Consider the following 21416-nt stretch of genomic DNA (forward strand, 5'->3'; position numbering starts at 1 on the left):
CTTTTAACTTTTGTTGTGGCTGATTTGACATACTTTTCACTGTTTTTCCAGCTTAAGATGTAGCCATAATAGTCTCTTACTGTGGTTCTTGGCCTTCCTTTATAGAGAGAACACCACCCTTTACCACTGTACATTTAATATACCTTTTTTTTCCACAGTAACTGTCAGCTGTTCCTATTCTGCTCGTGTTTTAGGTTGTTCCCAAGAGATATATGGTTACTAGTTTCCAGTCCCCAGCACGCACTTAAGCCTGTTTATTGTTTGTATTGCTGCTGCTGTATTTTCTCCCACATTTATGCTACTTTGATCTTGCAGATCATAGGTTACTGTAATTTATCACTGGGAGAATTCTACTTCATGGGGGTCATCATCTACTTTTTATTTGTATAGCTTCCTTTTTTCACTGTCAACCTATAAATGTAAGAAAAAGCATGTTCTGCGCAAGCATGGGTCTTTTTTTTTCCCAATAGCATGCCTTGTTTGGTTAATTCAACCAAAAAAATCAGTTTTTTTTTCATTGGGAAAAAAAATAGAGGAGAGCACTGACAAGTACTTATATACCGTATTTCTCTGTTCTCTAGTTTACTGACCAGCATCACTTCTATCTGGCTCTAGACAATCAGATGATTGTGGAGATGCTCAAGACAGAGCTGGCTTACCTCACTTCTTGTTGGAGGATGACAGGGAGACCAACCCTGACGTTTCCCATCACCCACACGATGCTTGGTAAAGCTGATTTTCTCGATTGCAAGCAGAATAATTATTGTGGGGGAGTAGGATGAGGGTAGGCTTGAGCAGAGACAGATGGTATGACTGTTTCAACATCTGAGTTTTAACATCAAAAGTATGGTTTAACTTTCTCGAGTCTATGCTGAACTTGGATGATGTGTAATATTTTTATTTATTTATTTATTTATTTTACTCCTTAATATCCTTGCATCTCCTCACCATCTCCATACTATTTCTGTCCAAAGAAATTCTATAGAAGGCCTGTTGGAACTTGTCATGGGTGGAGGCACTTGGGATTGTTTTGATTGTTTTGATTATTTTTTTTTAATAATCTGGTATTGATAGCACTTGTGGGTTCTGTTTTAAATTTAGTTTACTTTGTAGAGAACACCTGGTAATCCACTTGGACATGATAATTTAAGAATGTGTTGGTAAGCTTCAAACTCTTCTATTGTTCTTTTTCAGTTGACGATGGTACTGACATTCATCCAGCAGTTCTCGCCACCATACGAAAATTAGAGGATGGTTATTTTGGAGGTGCAAGGTACTGCCATAACCACCAAATGATTCTCTCTGTGAATTTTTAATTAAATCATATACAAGCCTCAGGTTTGAACCTGTGGTATTGCGTAGATCTCGTGCTGGAACTCGAGACAGAGAGCAGCTTTAATGGTTATGTGGGAGTCAGATGGTAGCTGGACCTCAAATGCAGTAGGAAAAATCCATTTCCCAAGAGGTGCACCATCTCTCACTGCCATTGATAGCTGATTAACGCAGAGGCATTTAATGCCTTTTTTTTGCCTCAGTCTTTAATGTTTATGATAGGCCTTGGGTTGCCCTGTCTTCAAGTGGAGGACCATGGCTGGGGGAGCAGCAACTTCCCATTTGTTAATACTGAAATTGTAAGGAACTGGTTGCATCAGTTGAATGTTTATAAGTCTACTGGGTCTGATGGGATTCATCCCAGAGTACTGAGGGAGCTAGTGGATGTTCATAGAATCATAGAATGACTTGGGTTGGAAGGGACCTCAAAGATCATCTAGTTCCAACGCCTCTCCCATGTTATAGCAGGACCCCTCTCAGTTACCTACAGAAGGTCTGGGGAATCTGGGGAGGTCACCGCTGACTGAAAACTAGCCAACACTATCCCATTTTACAAGAATGGCGTGAGAGAAGACTCTGGAAATTATAGACCTGTTAGTTCAACTTGAGTACCTGGAAAATTTATGGAGAAGATTATGCTGGGTGCCACAGAAAGGCACTGAAATGATAACACAGTCATCAGGCCCAGCCAACAAGGGTTCACAAAATGAAAGTCCTGTCTCACTAACTCCATATCCTTCTATAATCAGGTCATCCGCTTAGTGGATGAGGGGAAGGTGGTGGATGTAGTTTTTCTGGATTTTAGCAAGATTTCTGGTACTGTCCCTCACAGTATCCTTTTGGACAAAGTCCGCAGTTGTCAGGTGAAGAGGTTCATGCTACATTAAGTGATGAACTGGCTCAACAGAGCTCGAAGGGCCATGGTGAATGGACCTACATCTGGCTGGTGGCTGGTCACTAGTTATGTTCCCCAGGGCTCTGTTCTAGGGCCAGTCCTGTTCAACATTTTTGTCAGTTATCTGGATGCAGGAGTGGAGTGCATCCTCAGCAAGCTTGCTGATGGTTGTGGAGGGAAGTGCTGCTGACCCACTGAAGGGATAGGAGGCCTTGCAGAGGGATCTAGATAGATTGTTGATGATGTCCCAGTGCTCCAGCATGAAATGTAACAAGAAAGAATGACGGATTCTGCAGTTGGGACAGAGTAATACTGGACAGAAGTACACATGGGGAGTTGAGTGGCTTTGGAGCAGTTCAGCAGAAAGGGACCTGGGGGTGCTGGTCAACAGCAGGCTCAGCATGAGCCAGCACTGTGCCCTGGTAGCTAAGAAGCCAAACTCCATTTTGGGGTGTGTTAAACACAGCACAGACAGCTGGTCAAAAATGGTGATTCTCCTGCTGTATTTAGTGTTGCCTCACCTTGAATACTCTGTGCAGTTCTGTTCCACAACACAAAAAGGATGTTAAGGTGCTAGAAAGCATCCAGAGGAGGGCACCAAAGCTGGTAAAAGGGCTTCAAGGCATGTCATGTGAGGAGAGGCTGAGGACACTGGGTTTATCGAGCTTGGGAAAGAGGAGGTCAAGAAGTGACCTCATTGCCCTCTGCAGCTTCCTGAGGAGGGGAAATGGAGTGGGAGGTGGTTGTCTTTTTCTTTTCTGGTATCTAGTAACAGGGTGCATGGAAATGGCTTGAAGCTGCATGAGGTGAGTTTCAAACTAGAGATTAGGAAAAACCTCTTATCAAGAAGGTAGTTAGACACTAGAACAGGCTTCCTAGAGAGGTGATTGGTGCCCCATGCATGTCCATGTCTAAAAGTCATTTGGATAACGTTCTTAATGATATATTTTAACTTTGGATTAGCCCCGAAGTAGTGTTGACAGTTGGATTTGATGATCTTTGTAGGTCCCTTCCAACTGAAACTATTCTATTCTAAAAATTTGGAAATACAAAACCTTGGTCTTGGCTGGGCTTTCGTTTTTAAGAAGTAATTATCTTTCAAAATTATTGGACCTGTTTTAAATACAAATTACGATTTGTAAGATTGTGTATTCCACTTATCTACCTATAAAAGTGATTTAATATGATGGCACAGCATCTCCCTATTGTCATTATGCTTGCCCTCCCTCAGTCAGTGTCTTTCTTTGACAATCAGATGTACTTTCTGTTGTTCTAGCAGCACTGCAGTTCTGTAAAAAGATACTGCTGTCATTGGGGACTTCTCAGACTGATTATGTCTTGCATAGTTCTCGGAGTTTAGATCTTTCTTTGGGACCTCTCCTCATATATACATACAGCACCTTGCATAATTTGGTGTTGGGTTAGACCTGTGAGTGTTAACCATGGCACAGTTAAGTGCAATTAGTAGATAGAGCAGTACCCAGCTGGATCCGCAACTGATATTTTGTACTTGTTTTTCTCCATATTGGTTATTTGCTTCTTCATACTTACCCAAGGTGGATTTGACAGCTATGTCTTATAGATTTTGGAGTTGTTGAAAGCTCAGTGAGCATTAACCAGTATCAAAATGATGTCTGTTAGCTCCCTCTGGCATGCTTTCCTGTTTGCAGGGTGAAGATAGGCAAGCTATCAGAATTTCTTACCACCTCTTTTCATACGCATCTGAGCTTTCTGGATCCAGACTGTGATGTAAAACTGTTTGATGACCCTAATGAAGGCCGTTGTAGCCCTGACAGTGAATATGGAGGCTATCCAGCAGATTTCTGTGAAAAAGGTAGTAGTTTTCTTACTTTTTTTTTTTCTTTTCCTCTATAACGTTCTGTCAGTTAGAGCCTGGGTTTGCCCTACTATGCAGAATCTAATTTGTGCACAGTTGATAGTCATTCAGGTTTCTTATGCTTCAGTCTGAGAACAGTACGTGCATGACTTAGTTTGGAGAAGGAGTTTGTGTATGTTCTTCCCGTGTTCTTGGTGTGGCATTGACTGGTAACTGCTGTGGTAAAACCGAGTCAGAGGAATCAGCACATTGGGTTTGTGTGAAAGATGCTAGAGGGAGGTAGAGAGTGTGAGGAGTCATACGGGTTTGTATGGAAGAGCTGATCTTTGGACTACCAGCAAGAGAAAAACCATTCTGATCCTTTTCAAAGGGAAAGACAATTTCAAAATTTAACTGTTTAAAAAGTATCAAAAACTGTTTAATTTTTATTTTCTTTCATTTTTTTTTCAGCTTAAGAGTCTCTTGCTTATGATATTCTTACATTTTTGCATGCCTTTCTGTATAAACAAGAATAGAATGGTGTGTAATGAAAAAGAAAGCACTGATAATTTATATGTTTTCTTATATTTAATGCTCCTTTTCTTTTATGTATTTCTCACTAGAAAGCCAGGATGAGCTGGATCAGTATATAAATGATATCCTGCAGAGTACAGCACTGAAGTCATACCTGCCTCCAACTTCCAAGACTGCTAATCAACCACCCGTGTTCAGTGCAAACCATTCCACACAAGAGATACTGTCAATAATGGCCAAAGCAAAGGGCTTGGAGATTCCAGGTATTTCTCCCTAATACTGGTTTTGGGTGCTAAAAGGGGTGAACTCAAGTATTTCCAAATTCTGCTATTCGAAAAAAGCTAGTGACACAAGTTGTATTGTAGTTATCAAGAAATAAAAATGAGTCTGAAGTTGTTGCTGTGTAGTGTTCCCACAGTATTCCATGCCACGGCATGTGTATAAATAACTTGTAGTGATTCAAAGTTAATGTTATGAAAACTAGTTGATTGGATAGAATTTTAGAACCTGAGTCAGTGAATTCTCTTATTTTTTTTTGCCATTGTACAAAGACAGACAAAACACACATTCTTATTTTAGTGAAGCTGTGGTGAAATGAAATGTTTCAGTGGCAGAAAACATAAGTATACAGATGTACTCTCTACATCCGTAAGAATATATCGTGTAGAGAGGGAAGATAGTGTTCCTAATAATGTTACATTACTGATAGACTGATGAGAGGACTTTCACCCAAATAAGTCCTTGACTGAATTTGTAAGTGGATTCCAGCATACAGTGTTTTACATGTAGGTACGTAGTGTCCAATGCCCTGGTTAAGGGAAGCCTTGCCCTAACCAGGGTTAAGGCAAGGCTTCCCTTAACTTTAGTGTATATTAGTAAACCTTCAAGCTTTTTTGTTTCTGTTGTTTTTTCCTAGTACAATTACTTTATGTAGGTGTTTTTACTTTTCGTGTTACTGAAATGGGCGATTTTTAATTGTTGTTGTTGTCGTTGGCTTTGCTTTACAGCTGTTTCCATGTCTCTTCCGACTAAAGTTCTGAACACGCACCGGAAGTCTCTGAATCTTGTTGATACTCCCCTTTCCTTTGACAGAAAGGTAAACTGGGATTTTTTATGCTGTTTGTGTTTTTAACACTCAATACTGTGACCTTCCCTGTCATTACTAGCCAAGCCGTATGCTAGTTGTGATTTTTGTTACCTTGACAGCCAACCCATTCTGTCTGGGGCAATGAAAAGTTAACTCTATCAGTTTGTTGGTTTGTTTGTTTGTATTGTGGTGGTGGTGTTTTTGCTGGGAGTTTTTTGTTTGTTTGTTTTTGTTTTTTGTTAAATAGACATTATCGTGTGGAATTTTTTTAACAGTGTGTGCAAAACAAAATAATATAATAAGTGCTCGTTTTTAATGGCTAAGGCTTATATCGTCGTCTTTGGTCCTAGCTGAACTCACAAAGGGAAAAGTAGGATATTCATAGCCTTTAGAATTATTCTTCAAGAAATGGCACTTACAGGGATTTCTGTTCAGGAGGATAGTATGTGAAAGGACAGATCGTAGAATCATAGAATGGTTTGGGTTGGAAGGGACCTTAAAGATCACCTAATTCCAACCCCTGATGTCCTAAGACACCAGTCAAATACCACTGGAAGCCGTGAAGGATGGGTTTGTGCTGGGCGTTTGATCTCTCCTAGTATGTGACCAGGGGCTGAAAGCAGTTACGTGAGGTTGTATCCAGCCTGCTGAAGGACTCTGCTCTATAGGCTGTGTCTGTGGAAATGGTATTTTAGGGCCATACATACTGCTGATAGCTTGTTAAATGAAACTTCATCTAAGAACTCACTACTGTATTGCATCATCTGACTAGTTAACATGCTAGTTTCAAAAGCTTGGAAAATTTATGATGGCAACATCTGCATTCCTAAAGCACCACATATATACTGATTAGAGACAGAACTTTAAATGATTTCAACCAAAAATAAAAGTAGTATCATTCTGCTTTTGTGTCTTTGCAAGTAGCAGTGTATGACAAGAAAAAGACAGGAAAAGCATGCAAATAATTTTGTTTCTTTCTTTTATGAAGTATTTGTTTGTTTTGTCGAAAAAATAGCTTTTCTTGTTGAGTCAACCAAAACTAGAGACAAAAGTTCCATTCTGGGTGTTGTGTTTCTGGGGATCAGCCTCCTTTTCATGCCTGCAGTAATCTGACAAGAACTACATGATACGTCTATATTTCAAGTGCAGAGTTATGTTGCATGTTTGTTGTGTTCTTTAATGGAAAACTACAGTTTGAATTTGATCTGCTACTTTTTTCAATGTCTCTTACTTGATTTTCATCCTTCTTTGTTATTAGGACTCTGAAAATGTTTTGAACTTACCTAAAGATGCTCATGGTGATTTGGATTGCAGGAAACTTGTTGAGCACCTGAACGAATGCCCAACGCTCCATGATCAAGCAGATATCTTATATATCTTGCATATAGTCAAGTGAGTTATCCAAATATAAACTTCAGCTTCTTTAAGTTTGGTCGCAGCTATTTCATAGAACTATAGAATGGCTTGGGTTGGAAGAGATCTTAAAGAACTCTTTAAGTTCCAACCCCCCTGCCATGGGCAGGGATACCACCCACTAGATCAGGTTGGCCCAGGCCCCAGTATTTGATTATTCTTGTGCAAAAGCTTGCCAGTGTTCAGGGTTGTGTTTGGAGGGGACAGGTTAAAACACTTTTTGCTTTAACAGGAATATTTTCAGTTATCTTGACTACATAAATAATTAGCATAAATACAAAAATGCTTGTGCAAATTTCAAAGTTGATCGGCACACAATTGCACATACATACAGGCTTTCAAGCACTCCAGTGAAACGTATAAATCCTTTACATGAATAAGAACACCCCTTGCTGTATTTGTGGCACTTTGTTAAGTTCACAAAGATTTGGTGTGATTTTTATACACAAGGAGGGAAGTGGAGGGATACTTAATCTTGTCATTTTCTAACTAAAGCACAGATGCAACTTTAATGAGTAGTCACTATTTTTTCCTCTAATCCTTGCGTGCTTAAGTACATCATTGGCTAAAACTCAGTGCTCTTTAAAGTGTTTCTGGGAACAGTTTAACCCAAGCTACTGGGGTTAGTAAACAGCTGCTCATTAAATAAGTTTGATGAGAACAAAATGCAAATACAGACCAACAGTCATATTCTTACTGGGCTTTTTTTTTTTTTCCTATGCAGGGGAATAGAGCTAGAATCTGGCAGAAAGATAGCTTAAGGGTGCAAAGACATGCATTTATTGATCACAGATGGTCTTCCGTAGTGTTACAGAGATGGCGTTTTTGTTTATTTTAGTCTTTCTCCTGTGAGGGCCTCTTCTTTGATCTTGTTTTCCTAAGCAAAATGTTTAGCAGCCTCTATTAAAGATTAAAGGAGATCCTGAAAAATTACCATTTTTTTTGTTTAACTACGTAAAACACGTTTAATTTCCTGTTCTAGATTTGTTTAACCACTGATATCTCTCTTGGGCTCTGGTGAACTCTGTCCCTCTAACAGGAGCTGAAAGGTCATTCTGTGGTGCTTCAAAACATTGACAACAAGAAGTGCCTTTTTTTTTTCCATAATGCAGTGAATTTTAAAACCAGGAGAAGAACAGAAATCTCCTTTGATTTATCAGTAATGGCATAAGCAGTGTGGAAATCTAATTAGTAGGTAAGAAAGAGGCAGGGCACAAAAACTCAGAGGTCCCTGAAGCGTGTGAAAAAATGGGTGCAGTCTTCAGCAGTACTGAAGAAAGTGCTGAATTTTGCTCTTAAAGAGCAACATATGGAGCTTTCCTCTAGCAAACTATCTGCGTGCATGTTCAGTTTGAAGTCTGATGGGAAATTCCATGGGTCACGGTCTTATGGCTAACTAAGTGTTCTAGTTAATATGAGAGTTGCTGTCACAAGATGTCACCTGATCTCTGGTGAAGGGCCCCCATGTCCCGTGTACTTAAGTCTGTCACCAAAATGAGCAATTCAATCAAAATCAGGCTGCTCATTCTGTGGTAAGATTAAGCGATGTAGTATTGTGAGTTTCCTGTTTTCTCTCTCTGTCCTTCATAGAAGAGCCCTTAGAGATCTGTTTGTTTTTTTCTCTAATGAAAATTATCTTCTGTTTTCCGGCAGAGGCCCTGACTGGGATACAGAGCTGAACGGACAATATGGCATCACTGTTCATTGCCTGCTCAACGAGCTCTACAGAAAGGCAGGCCTCAATCAGGAGTGGGGATTAATCCGTTATATTTCTGGTATACTTAAAAAGCGAGTGGAAGTCCTGGCAGAGGTATGAAATACAAATAGTGCTGGTTCAGTTTCCTGCCTGGAAACAGAGATAAGGCTACCAATGGGTGGCACAAGTGCCTGTGGGGCTTGTGCTTGCCTTCTTCTGGTCTTCACAACATACCTAGTGCAGCAATTTTCAGTAAACGTTGGTTGTTTTTCTGATCTAAAATCTTACTGCAGCATCTTTACCTTTCATCCGTACTGAGAACTGTGCTAGTGTTGGAATGGATTGAGATTGTCAAACTGCAAATGATTGTGAAGGCTTTGTTTAATCTCTGTTTTTCCGAGAAGCTTAATTATGTGCTTTGAAAGTTGTAGTGGTCGCTGGCAATCGCTTGTTGCTATTGTCGTAGCATAAACACTTTTGGAGCACCAGTGTGATGTGGTGCTAGAGATTATGCAAAAACATGATCAGGCAATTCCTGTCCCATTGGGCAGGCAATCTGTAGTGTGAGTGGCTGCAGGTGTACAGAGGCATTAGGATATCTGGGACTACTCAAGATTAGCAAGGAAGATCCATTTTAAGGGCACAGATTTCATTTTGAACATTACAAAAACATTTCCTCTCTGCTGTTCTAAGTACAGCAGTTTGTACGTAGCGCTGCATTTTTCCAAATAACTTTTTCTCTAATTCCTGGCCATTTTCAAAGCTTTGATAGTCACGCCTAGAATGACGTGTTCTACTGACAGTCATATTTGCAGGGAGCAATTTTTGAGTCACCCTGCATGGTACTTCACTAGGTACCTTTTCTATCCTCAAGACGTTATGGATGAGCAGTAAAGACATGCTCACAGAAAGCTGTGTATGTTAAATTTCAAAGATGTTGGCAAAGAACTGGGGAGGATGAGAGTAGGGGTGATTTGTAGTAGTGATTTTGTTCCACGGTGAGGGAAGGAAAATAAACTCCTAAAGAAATCAGAGGAATGTAGGTCAGTGAGGTCTGTGTTTGAGGATGCTAAAACAGGTAAGTTAAACACCCTCTTTTGTAGGAAGTACATATAGAAGAGTAAAACGCTGGTACTGGAGGAAGAACCTATTTCAGGGTACATAATTTGGGAATGCGATGTAATTTTTTTATTATTATTTATTTTATTTTAAAGAGAGATACTAGTATACAGGATACATTTTTTTTAGCTAATACTTCCAAGCTTTCCATTAATATATATATTTTTTTGTCTTAAATAAAAATCAAATGTTTATCTTATGGTAAAGTCCTTTATTGATCTTCCAGCCCCAATGGAGTACATAAACATTATTCTGCTGATTTCAGTGTGAGCTTTCATCCTAGGCAGACTCATAGCCCTGCTGATATCAGGGGATCTTCGGCAACTGCTTAACAGCATTCTGCTGGATCTGCACGTCTGGTAGTTAATAGAAATGCACTTAAAATTGCTAAAGAAATGCTTAATTTTCCAGAATTAAAAGCTGTATCACTTTTGCATGACTCAGAGAAAGGTCTATTGTTTTCTGTCACATCATGATAGGCATGCACAGACCTCCTGTCCCACCACAAGCAGCTTACTGTGGGCCTGCCACCAGAACCCCGCGAGAAAATCATTACCACGTAAGTTGGAGCTCAGTCTCAGTAGAAGCAGCCTGCCTTTCTGCATCTTGCTGGTACCATCCTGCTACCATCATCTTGTTTTAAAAGTTGTTGCTCAACCTTAGAAAGGATTGCAGCCACCAAGACAGAAAAGCTTGTAGTGCAAAGATGTTTCTGGGTGACTTGGTTCCAGTACACGTTCAAGAAGTCAACAGCAAGTGCCTGAGCTAACTGCTAACTGTGGTTTGCCTTCTTACAGCCCCCTGCCACCTGAGGAGCTCACAGATCTTATTTATGAAGCCAGTGGCCAAGACATCAGTATTGCTGTCCTGACACAGGTAAGCAACACAGGGAAAAAAAGGGTTCTTTAAGCTGTGACCAGTATGATGCCAGTGTTCCTGCTGTGACTGGGAAACCTAAGATGACCCGCTTTGAATAGGTGCCTTTATGGATCTGTCCTTACAGGAAATAATTATGTACTTGGCAATGTACGTTCGATCACAGCCTAGTCTTTTCATGGAGATGCTCAGGCTTCGCATCGGTCTGATAATTCAGGTGATGGCCACTGAGCTGGCTCGGAGTCTGAAATGCTCAGGTAAGTGTAATTTTATCATAGGAGATACTTGTGGCATTATTTCTGCTTCACCGTAGTCATTGTTTTTTCATTTACTTGTTAAATTCTTCATTCAACATATACAATTAGTAACTTTGAAAATAACTTCCCTTTTTCACTTAATGAAAGATCCCTGCCTCTCCTCTCCCCCTACGTTGTCAGTCTGAAGTAGACAGTAAGTACTTAAGTCCCCTGACTTTCACTAAGTGTTTGAGGTGCTGATCATCAAGTTGTACGCGCGTGTATTTAGGGACCCAGTGCTATTAACTGCAATGAGGATTAGGACCCTGGATTAGGATCTTCTGAATGAAGAATGACTGATGAAATATCTGAAAAAACATTGAAGATTTTTCCACATCAGAGGAGTTCAAAGGGGTCAAAAGTCAAGAAGAAACCATCATCAGAAGTGATCAAATTAATGTGATGAAAATACAGTCTCAAATGCTGACATTTAGGGGCATGGTCTGGACCATATTTTTGTGGCTTAGCTCATCACTGTTTCTAATGTACTAGTACACCTCAAAGGGGAAAACTTCATGAATCATATTTTAAAGGGTCCCCACTTTGGACACTGCTGCTCTCTTTGACAAAAGGTTGGACCAGATGATTTTAGAGGTCTTTTCCAACCTAAATGATTCTATGTTTCTATGAAAATTAGGTGGATACCTGCCTTTGAGGAAGCGGCATGTTTGTCTCTTAGGAGAAGTAGATAAATGCAGCTAAGTAATTTTCTGTGATAATCCTATTTCTCTATGAGGAGTGCACAGAAAACCGTATTTCCCCCAAAGCTGAAGCTGAGAACCAGAAGCTGCTTCATTCATACTTCAAAGCCTCTTTTTGCAGTGCTCCTTTAGTTATTTCTTTGCACACTGCTCTCAGCTTCATTGCTGCCTTTTCCATGCTCTCCTTTGAAAGACTTGTCTGCGTGCACATGTGCGCTCATGTGTATGTATGTGCTTCTTCTCTCTCACTTACAAGCACAATCCTTTAATCAAATAAAACACAAGCCTTCCATTTGCATGCTGTTCTTTACGGAATAACTCTGGCTCTGTAATTTAGATCTATGTGGTCTGCTTTTGGGAGATGGCTGTAGTGATTTTTCAAGCAATCTTGCTCTGTGAAGGAGCAACTGCTTTCTCATCATCAGCTTCAGTGAGATTTCACACAACCTGCACAGGCCGTTCAGTAATGCAAATAGAGTCATCTCCATGCAGTGTTTGTTGTTTAGTCTTGAAATGTATTTTCTTTGAAATGACAACATATTAATTTTTTTTAAAAGGAAGCATTAGCTACAAAAATAAATGTGGTGGAACACCAGCCAGCCAGCAGTTCAGTTAGGAAAATAATTTGTAAACCAGCTTATAGTGATGTTTGTTGATGGTTGTGTTTACACTAGGTGAAGAAGCTTCAGAGAGTTTGATGAATCTAAGCCCCTTTGATATGAAAAATCTCCTACATCATATTCTCAGTGGAAAAGAGTTCGGTGTGGAAAGAAGCTGTAAGTGGTCCATATGTTAAGTGAGTACTGTAAATATAGAGTTAGATCATCATATAAGCAGGATTGTACTCTCAATGCATGTAAAACAGAAGTACTGGTAATGTATTAAACATAGATTGCCAGTACTTGTGTATATTAGCTGCTGAGGGATAAAAAAAACCACACATGATGGAAACTATCCTGCACTTTTATCAAGATTGTATCAGGCAAACTTTTAAAATGAAGAAATTTTATGTGACCAGAACAAAGACCATAAAAAGGGCGTATCCAGCCTGCCTTCAAGGAGTGTGTCTGTGATCCTCAGAATTCCCAGCTGGCCCTTTAGCAGGTTTCCGGGTTCATTCTTAAGCCCTCACAGACTCATTGCAACTCCAATGTCTTTTGATGCTGTGATTGTTCAGTGTCTTGGAAGATCAGGCCCCGATATCCAACGGTGGATCTACACCCTGGCTTGATGCAATCAGGCTTGAACTACTGATGTGATTTGAAAGGATGCTGTCAAAAAGAGCATTGTATGCTTGTGAAAGGACATGCTTTTATCTGCCACTTCTAGATACAATTTTGTATGTTTTCCTACCTGTATAATTTTTAAAATGTCCATTTGCTTCTTCTAGTGCGACCTGTGGATTCCTCTTCATCTAGCCCTGCAATTTCTATTCATGAAATGGGGCATTCAGGAGCAACCAAAACAGGAAGAAGTGGTATTACTAAATTAAAGAGCGAGATGAAGCAGGTGAGGTTTTTCTGTCAGTGCTCATCAGAAAATGCAGCTGTTTTGGAGCTGTGTTAAGTCAGATTTTTGTGTATGCATTTTGGGATACTGTTTTTAATGCTGAATAAGCCCATGGTAAATCACAGAAGTTTCCAAACATCCTTTGATTTAAAGCTGATAGAAAGCATGAAGGGGATGTTTCCTCCCAAACTGTAGTTCCTTTTTTGTTCTTTTTCACATGCTGGATATAGAAGAACTTGAGCAAACTGTAATGCATTCATGGCATCGACTTTAAAACAGCATTTTTATAATTTTTTAGCTAAGGCAAAGTCAGATGTACAAAGCTTTCATGCATTGTCATTCTTGTACTCTGCACGGGTTTCTAATATGGTCTATGTGCCTTTGGGGAAAAAAGATACACTTGGAAGAGAAATCTTGGTTTGTTTTTTTTTCCTGTGTTGTTTCTTCAGGAACTGAGAATGACTACTGCTAGAATATATATATACATATATATATATATATATATGTCCAGTATTTTAAATAGCACAGCAACTGAACATATGAAGAGACGTCATAGAAAACACACACAAAGTGTTCTGAATTTCTTGTGACTGATGGTTTTACTACAAGTGTTTTTGATTTCTCTTTTTTGTGTTTCTATCAGTAATTTTCTTTTGCTGTAGATAAACAGGAAGATAGTGATCAGATAAAAGGCATTTATGAGAATGAAGTACTTTATGTAAGAAATTTCAAACATTTCAAAATTACCTTCTCTGCTGAGAGCTTAATAAGCAAGTCTTGCATTTACTCTGAGGCTATCTCTAAGTTTCTAAGAAAGTATGTGGTGTTCACCTTGATTGTATGAAACAAGTTTGCTTGTTAAGCTTTTGAAGAGGAGTGGAATTTCTGTATGAGCTTGACATAAGGTATTTGATGCTGACATAAAGATCAGTTAATAATTGTTTTTGTTATACAATCAATCAGGGAAGCAAAGGTGCCTGCGAAACGTGCGGTTTGTGTCTCGTGAGATCTGGTCGCTGTGTTTGAGCCGTGCTGGTGCCTTGGTGTTACTGTGGCCGAGCTTGCCTTGTCCCCACCGTTGGTACAGCTGTGTCTATGAAAACGCTGCTGGGTGCTTAATGCAGGCTCCAAAGTGACCTTAGTAACTCAGTTTGAGCGTGGCTGTTGGTCTTACAGCTGACCGTGGATGTCTGACTTCAGAGCCTTTCCCAGAAGGAAGGGGGACTGGGCACTAGGCGGCAGCATTATTTTATTTTAAATACACAGGTGGGCCTGAGCCGAATCCCTGTGCAGTTTGTTAAGGCTGAAAAGGTATTTCCTTGCATTGCTTTTGCATTAGATGGAAACATTTTTTGCACAGATGAAGAATGGGCTGTTCTTACTTTTATTCCCCCCACCTGTCCGTTCATGGTGCTTCCTGCCTGCTCTCACTGCACTCTCTAAACAACTTGCCAAATTCCGATTTTATGTCATACTGGGTTGGGGTGAGAACCATCAGCTTTGTGTCAGGAAGGACACTTGTAGTACTTGCACCAACATTTCTTTACACCAGAGCTTGTGTGCTGAGCAGCTGCAGCTCTCTTGTTTACTGCAGATGTTTCTGGAGTCTGAAAACCAAGACTTTGCCTAGGTCTGAACCATTAACACTAATTAAAGGGCATGGCTTGGGAGGGGACAGCTACAGAAGAGTGCTCAGTGTGGAAAGGGGTGCATCCGTGTTTCTGTGAAAGCTTTGCTTTGCAGCTGTTCGCTCAGCACTGCTGACCCCCCTGGCAACCTGCAGGCTTTCTGCAGCACGGTGGCCTTCCACTGCAAAGAGAAGAAGCTGACGTAACGAGGGGAGAATGGAAGTGGGGAGCTTGGGTTCTTTTGTTTTGTTTTGTTTTGTTTTTTCTGACCCTGAATTGCAGAAAAACGTCAGCATGCTCCTTAACTGGGGTGGTTTGTGTTTGCCATGCCGTGGTGACCCTGGCCATCGGACGTGGCTGTCCCAAAGTCAGCTGAAGTGCAGCGCTGCGGGAGCCAGAGTCTGCCATGGTTTTCCCCTGATTACCTGAGCTTATTCCATGCTCCTCGTCTTTGCACAGATGGGTTACTTAACCTTGTTTGCGTCCTGTTCTGTCGTGGCCGTCTGTCTGACCTGCTGGTGTCTGTTTTTGTTTTGTAGTTCTTTCATGAGGGCCACTCCATGTCAAGCAGCATGTTCGCTTCCACGGTAAAACACTGCCTGCAGCTCTGTGTGTATGCGTGTGCAGGAATCTCGGCTCTGAACACCTGCAGCTTCTTCTGTGTGAAAGCCTGTTGTAAAACCCTACCTCTCCATTTAGCTCATCTTCACTGGGAGCCCGTTCTCATCAGTAATCTTTTAATAGTCTCATTTAGATCCACTTAGTTCTTCTGAAGGTTAAGTAGTCGTAGAAGATAAAGCACTGTTGCAGATTTAGTTACTTGATTATATTACAGGTGTCATCAGTATTTAAAAGTAATGTAATGTACCATTTTTGCTGGCAGTCTCTGGACAGTAATGAAACCAGTACTGCTTCAGATTGCTGAGGCAGTGGTTTTACAGGCCTGGGTGTCTCCTCGGGCCGTCATGTTCTTTCAAGGCAGAGAATTGTAGCCCTTCTTCAGCTTTCGCTGTTAAGAAAAGAGACAATTGTTTAAATATTTTACCAGCAGAAACCTCAGCAGTTTAAAGTCTGAGGCTCCGAATCTGTCATCAGGAGACAGAAGGCTTGCAGCTACGCCTGCACCTTGAACTGGCAGCTGTGATGAGAGGATCTCTGCGCCTGGAGACTTGCTGTCACTGGCATACCACTCAGGTGCCCTAAATACACAATTACAGAGCACCCCCAGGTGCACATTCCCCTAGCCCCGTGGCCTGGCCTGACAACTGCCAGGTTGCTGCTGCCTCACTCTTCCCACATCCCAGTGCAGAAAGGCAGAATTGAACCGTGTTTGACTCAAATGCACAGAACTGTTGAAGGAGATCCTTGCCTCTCTGAACTACCTGAGTAGCCAGAGTAATTACTGTGTGCAGGTGGATTTCTCTGCTTTGGCACTGACCCTGATCCCCTCGCTCTGTTAACAATGTGGAGGAAATTCTGACTATCAGAGTCAGCATGCAGTAAAGGAATAGGGTGCATCAGACCATCAAGGGAACACCACTCATGTCTCACTGACACCAACAGGAGTGAAAATTGACTTTGTTTTTATTTTCTTTTTGCAGAGCTTGGCTGTGTGGGGTCCCTGAGCCTCTCCTTTGCAAACATGCAGTTTTTGGTCTTATTTCGCATTTTCCCCAGTACTTTGTTTAGGCAGTTCCTTGCTCAAGAGAGGATGGGATTTGAGAACGGGCTGTCAGTGAAGTCCTCTCTGGGCTGAAAGTAATGGGTGTGCAAAAAGGAACGAGGCTACCGAATAACACAGTGTCTGGAAGTGCAAGGACTAGGCAGACTGCACATACCCTGGTGTAGAAGTGACAGTGAGAATGTGCTGATAGTGCCACAACTTGGAAGAAGATTTGCTGCCTAATTTAGTCTCCAAGTTTGGTAGAGTAAAATAATAGAACAATAGTGACAGTAAAGGAAACGAGGTGGCTACTTACAGAGAGGTGGGCATGGTAATTAAATGACCACATAAAGTCAGTTTTTAATCAACATACATTAATGGAGCTATTTGCATGGAGGACCTCTCTTGCTGGCATCATGGACCTATTGATTCCCTCACATCCCTGAGCCTGAAGTCCAAATCAGACCAGCCAGTAAATTCCACTATCTGGTGGAGCAGTGACACTGCCCTGCCAGCCAACTTGTACTTGTCAAAGCAGTTGTGCCTTGTATTGAACCAAGCAGTGAAGTTTACTGACTTATCCCTTGGTGAACTGCTTGCTTATGTTGTTGAGAAACGACTGAAGTGCTGGAGAAGTGAAGCTTGTTATGAAAGGTAGAGAGAGGGATCAGTCCTGCTCCAGCACCTTGTATGATGTCCTGGCCTGTCTTGTTTTTTTTTTTTTTTCTTGGTCCTCAGCTAGTGTTTTAACAGAACAATGTGTTCACAAGCAGAAGCACTTCTGATGGTAGAAGGAAACTAACAAAAGCTTTAATGTTTCTGACAGAGGGGCAGCACTCCACCATCTCCCACCAGCACTTCTCCTACTGGCTCCGACAGAGACATCAGCTGGGGGGACCGCAAAGGGCAGTGGCTGCGCAGGAGGAGGCTTGATGGTGCCATTAACAGAGTTCCTGTTGGCTTTTATGAGAAGGTGTGGAAGATCCTTCAGAAGGTAGGTTGACAATTATGGAAGGCAGGAAGCAAAAAATATGTATGGGAACATGGGAAGGTGGTGCTTCAGAGGTATTGTGGTGTTGGTTAAAGTTGGTCTTCAGCTGGAAGACTAGTGGAAACTAGAGTTGTGAGTAGGAACATGTCTCTGGAACATATAAAGGCTCCATCAATGCAACTCCACACGTTAGTCTGAAAGTGCATTTTTCTCTGAAAACACCAGGCACCGCGTTTTGGCCGAACAATTCTTTTTCACCACTGTTGTGCATTGTTCCTGGCCTTACGCAAGTTGTGGTCACTGCCACTGCGGGGCACTGTAATGCAGCACACTTCATGTGCTCCAGCTGAAAAAGGCTGCAGGGAATGAGGTTGGAAACTTCACAGTCTTCCAGAATGTCTTGAGATCTCTTGCTGACTCTTCCGAGCTGCATGCTATTCTTGATACCTTTTTGTTTACTGTGCTTGTGTAGCAACTTGGAGATCAGGGGTATGGAAACATACTGAAACAGATCTCCAGGAAGGAAAAGAGGGGAATTCAGAATTTCTGTTTACTTCAAAGTGATGCACCTGTTCTCCTTTGCTGGATGACAGACAGCATTTGGCAGCTTGCAAAACTGAGCTGTTCAAGCCTACGCCCTTGCAAAGATGTGCATCACCAGCTTAGAGCACTCTTGGTTGTCCTAAAATCAGTTATTCTGAAGCTGGTATCAGCCAAGATGAGTCATATATGACCACTAGATTTACTGATGGAATCTTCTAGTATGTTCAACGTACGTTCAACAGTGAACATCACTTCTGTCCTGACCTACTGTAGTAGCTGGGAGTATTTAATGGTTTTCTGGCTATTAAAATTAATTATGCTTATTTAAAGTTATTTAAATATTTCTTACACTGTGGACTGTTCACAAAAGCACTCGTCTCGATGTGCCCTTTTTTTTATTTTTTATTTTTTATAACCTCAGGTACCCAGATATGTCATTCCTTAGCCTGCCTTCTCACCATTTATGTTTTGTCACCCTTCTCTTTTATACCACTTGCTATTTCTAACACCACCTCTCCACCACTGGTTGTGGCCCATTTCCAAGCACCATTACATGCTGACATGCTTGAGTTGAGGTGCCCTGGTTTTGCAACACTTAACTAAATGTTGTTTTAGTGAAAATGGGAAATAAAGGTTCTCATTTTCATGGTTTGTTGTCGTGTTCTTGCATTAGCTTTTATTTCTACATCCTTTCCACAGAAGTTTCTCATTGATTTGGTTTGGTCCTTTGTCTGCCCCTTCCTGTAGTGGCTCTCCAAGTTCTTTCCTCCCATTCAATAGCTAAAATGGAATACAGGACACTATGCAAGTGTCACGTAAGGTTATTTCTAACATTTGGCAGGCTACATAATAACCTCTTGAGTAAAGGTGAAATAATATTTTTAACAGGTTTTCTTTTTTGTGGTAGATTTGGTGGTGGTTTTTTGGTGTTTTTGTTTGTTTAACTGAAAGGTTTTACATATTGGCTTGGATCAGAGTTCACTCAGATCTACTTGCAAGAACTATAATTTCTGTTCACTGTCAAAATGTTTTTTGTTTCAGTGTCATGGTTTGTCCATTGATGGTTACGTCCTTCCTTCTTCAACCACCAGAGAGGTACAGTAAAACGCCGAGGATTTTCTAGCCATATGACTGAACATTTGGTTTCACAGTGTAAGAGGCAGAGCAGGGCCAATGCTGCAGTACCTTTTTTAAAAACAGAAGTGGCTGCTACTCCAGGAGGGAGCTGAGGTCTGGATCTTCCCTCCACCACCCCTGCCAGCTTCACCGGGGTTGTGCAGATGAGTTTTTCTGCCAGCCAGGCCTGGGAGTGGGTGGGTTTTGTGTTAGGTTTGCCCCTTTGCTGCTCCTGCTTTCTGTACGCTTCCATGGCAGTAGTTTGCTGCACCCACAGAGCACTGCTTGAAAAGGGGGTGGCTGGTTACAGTCATTCAGGCAGAGTGATGAAAAAGCTCAGCTTTGTTGGAATGAAGTAGACACATTGCTTGTTCCCCCCCCATTTTTTTCAAATGCTGCCACTGCAGCCAATGTATTTTGGCATCACAGCCTCAAGAGTAAACACCAGTTGAGGATGATTGTTTCTCACCAAAGCTTTCACTCGTTAAATCCATAACCTTAACCTTTCTTTATACTTTTTTTTTTTTTTTTCCTCCATTGGATTGCCACTTTGCCTTTAGGCACTCTGGCAAGTTTTAAATTCACAAATATGAAGCAAACAACTCTTGTGAACAGAGGTCTCTCAGCAGAAGAGAGATACTTGCATGCCTGAGACTTTTCTCATGTCAGGTTGCACCCGATTTGTCTCTGGCTTTCTTCTTTTCTGAGGGGTGGTGGTAACAGCTGAAGAGAAGAGCTGGAATTTTCTGCCAAATTTAAACCTTCTTTTGCAGAATGGAGAGCGTTATTTATTCCTATTGTGTAGATAAATAAGCTTATATTTTTAGCCTGTCAGACCTAGACAGTATCTAATTTTGCTGTTTAAAGGAATCAAACTAAATAAGCACAAACCTCCTAGGGTGTCAGCATTTCACATGACATCCATACAGCTCTGCCAGCGAGATTTAGGCTGCTCTACAAACAATATAGGTATTTGCTTGTGTGGAAGCGCATTCATGCTAAGCAGGTGGCTATTTTTAAATCTCTACAGTCATTTCAGTTTTGCGACTAACCTGCAATGCCAGAAGGGTACTCGGAAGGCAGAATGCCCGAGACTGGCGCATTAGAAGCAGGGAGTTAATTTGCAAGCTCACTATCTGCAGTCCTGTGTGCAATTAAAATGTGTGTGTGATGGGTTGCAGGGCTGGAGCAGTTCTCTGGAAGTTGCATAACTGTGTGCAGGATCAGGGCCTAGCGACACACAAACTTTCTGTCAGTGCTAAAGCCATACAAACGTCTCGTTCACCTCAGTCAGGCTGCCCCCACGTGAAGAGAGGAGCGTATATTTAAGTGCCTGGGGGATGTGTGGGGAACTGGTCTTTTGGATTTGTCGGTTTTTAATTTCCATTTCCACTCTCACTCGCCAGATGACCCCGTGCGAAATCAAGTTTGCTGTGCACGTGGAGTCGGTGCTGAACCACGTACCCCAGCCCGAGTACCGGCAGCTCCTGGTGGAAGCTATTCTCGTCCTTACCTTCCTGTCCGACATCGAGGTGAACAGCATCGGGGGAATCATCCACGTGGATCGAATAGTGCACATGGCCAACGACCTCTTTCTGCAGGAACTGGTGAGTGCGTCCAAGGGGCAGTGGTGGGAAGCCTTCGCGTTTGAAATCTACCCCCGATCCTTCTTTGGTGTGTGGAGAATATGATTTTTTCCTTATGCCCCTACGAAGGAAAACCAAATCACCTCACTGTCTTCTGGAAATATATTTGGAAAACTAATTTAAGCATTGTGGGAGATTTAGTGGGGACAAAATCATAGCTGCTAACAAGCTCTGAAATAAGTGGGCAGATTGAAGAGAACTTTCGCTTTACCAAAGCACTGCACAAGCCACTCTGAGAAGAAGCATTCAGTCCTCTATCAGCAGAAAGTCAGGAAAAGCTGTGCGGGTACAGCTGCCAGAAACAGAACAGCTCAGAGACCACACTGTGTACATGCCAGACAGTAAGGCAGAGACCAAGTTCACGTCCAGGTTAGTTGCATGCAGCTCTACCAAATTATAGAACAGTATTGTGAAAGCAGAGTGTGAAGCGTTAAAATCATCGCTATTTAAGTATTAAAAAAAGGACAAAATTTGTGAAGCTAGATGTCCCTTGTTTACTTAGGCCGATCCAACTAAGTCATGTGTATCTTGTAACAATCCCAGTAAGGGTTTTAA

The 21416-nt window shown here is 41.5% G+C and overlaps 1 protein-coding gene across 2 annotated transcripts in view; it reads left to right on the forward strand.

The window, feature by feature from the left end:
- Window positions 1-21416, forward strand: part of PHKA2 (phosphorylase kinase regulatory subunit alpha 2) — a 44889-nt gene that overhangs the window by 19444 nt on the left and 4029 nt on the right. The window contains exons 16-31 of one of the 2 annotated variants that reach the window (XM_080576427.1): window positions 582-726; window positions 1195-1273; window positions 3898-4061; window positions 4667-4840; window positions 5585-5673; window positions 6923-7056; window positions 8731-8887; window positions 10372-10451; window positions 10690-10768; window positions 10896-11025; window positions 12440-12541; window positions 13156-13274; window positions 15442-15489; window positions 17392-17559; window positions 19141-19194; window positions 20622-20822. In XM_080576427.1, the coding sequence (XP_080432553.1) occupies window positions 582-726; window positions 1195-1273; window positions 3898-4061; window positions 4667-4840; window positions 5585-5673; window positions 6923-7056; window positions 8731-8887; window positions 10372-10451; window positions 10690-10768; window positions 10896-11025; window positions 12440-12541; window positions 13156-13274; window positions 15442-15489; window positions 17392-17559; window positions 19141-19194; window positions 20622-20822 (1923 nt within the window). The remainder of the gene's footprint in view (window positions 1-581; window positions 727-1194; window positions 1274-3897; window positions 4062-4666; window positions 4841-5584; window positions 5674-6922; window positions 7057-8730; window positions 8888-10371; window positions 10452-10689; window positions 10769-10895; window positions 11026-12439; window positions 12542-13155; window positions 13275-15441; window positions 15490-17391; window positions 17560-19140; window positions 19195-20621; window positions 20823-21416) is intronic. The other variant, XM_080576428.1, reaches the window with a different exon arrangement.

The sequence above is a fragment of the Anser brachyrhynchus genome (genome assembly GCF_964034855.1).
Source record: "Anser brachyrhynchus genome assembly, chromosome: 1".
NCBI lineage: Eukaryota > Metazoa > Chordata > Aves > Anseriformes > Anatidae > Anser > Anser brachyrhynchus.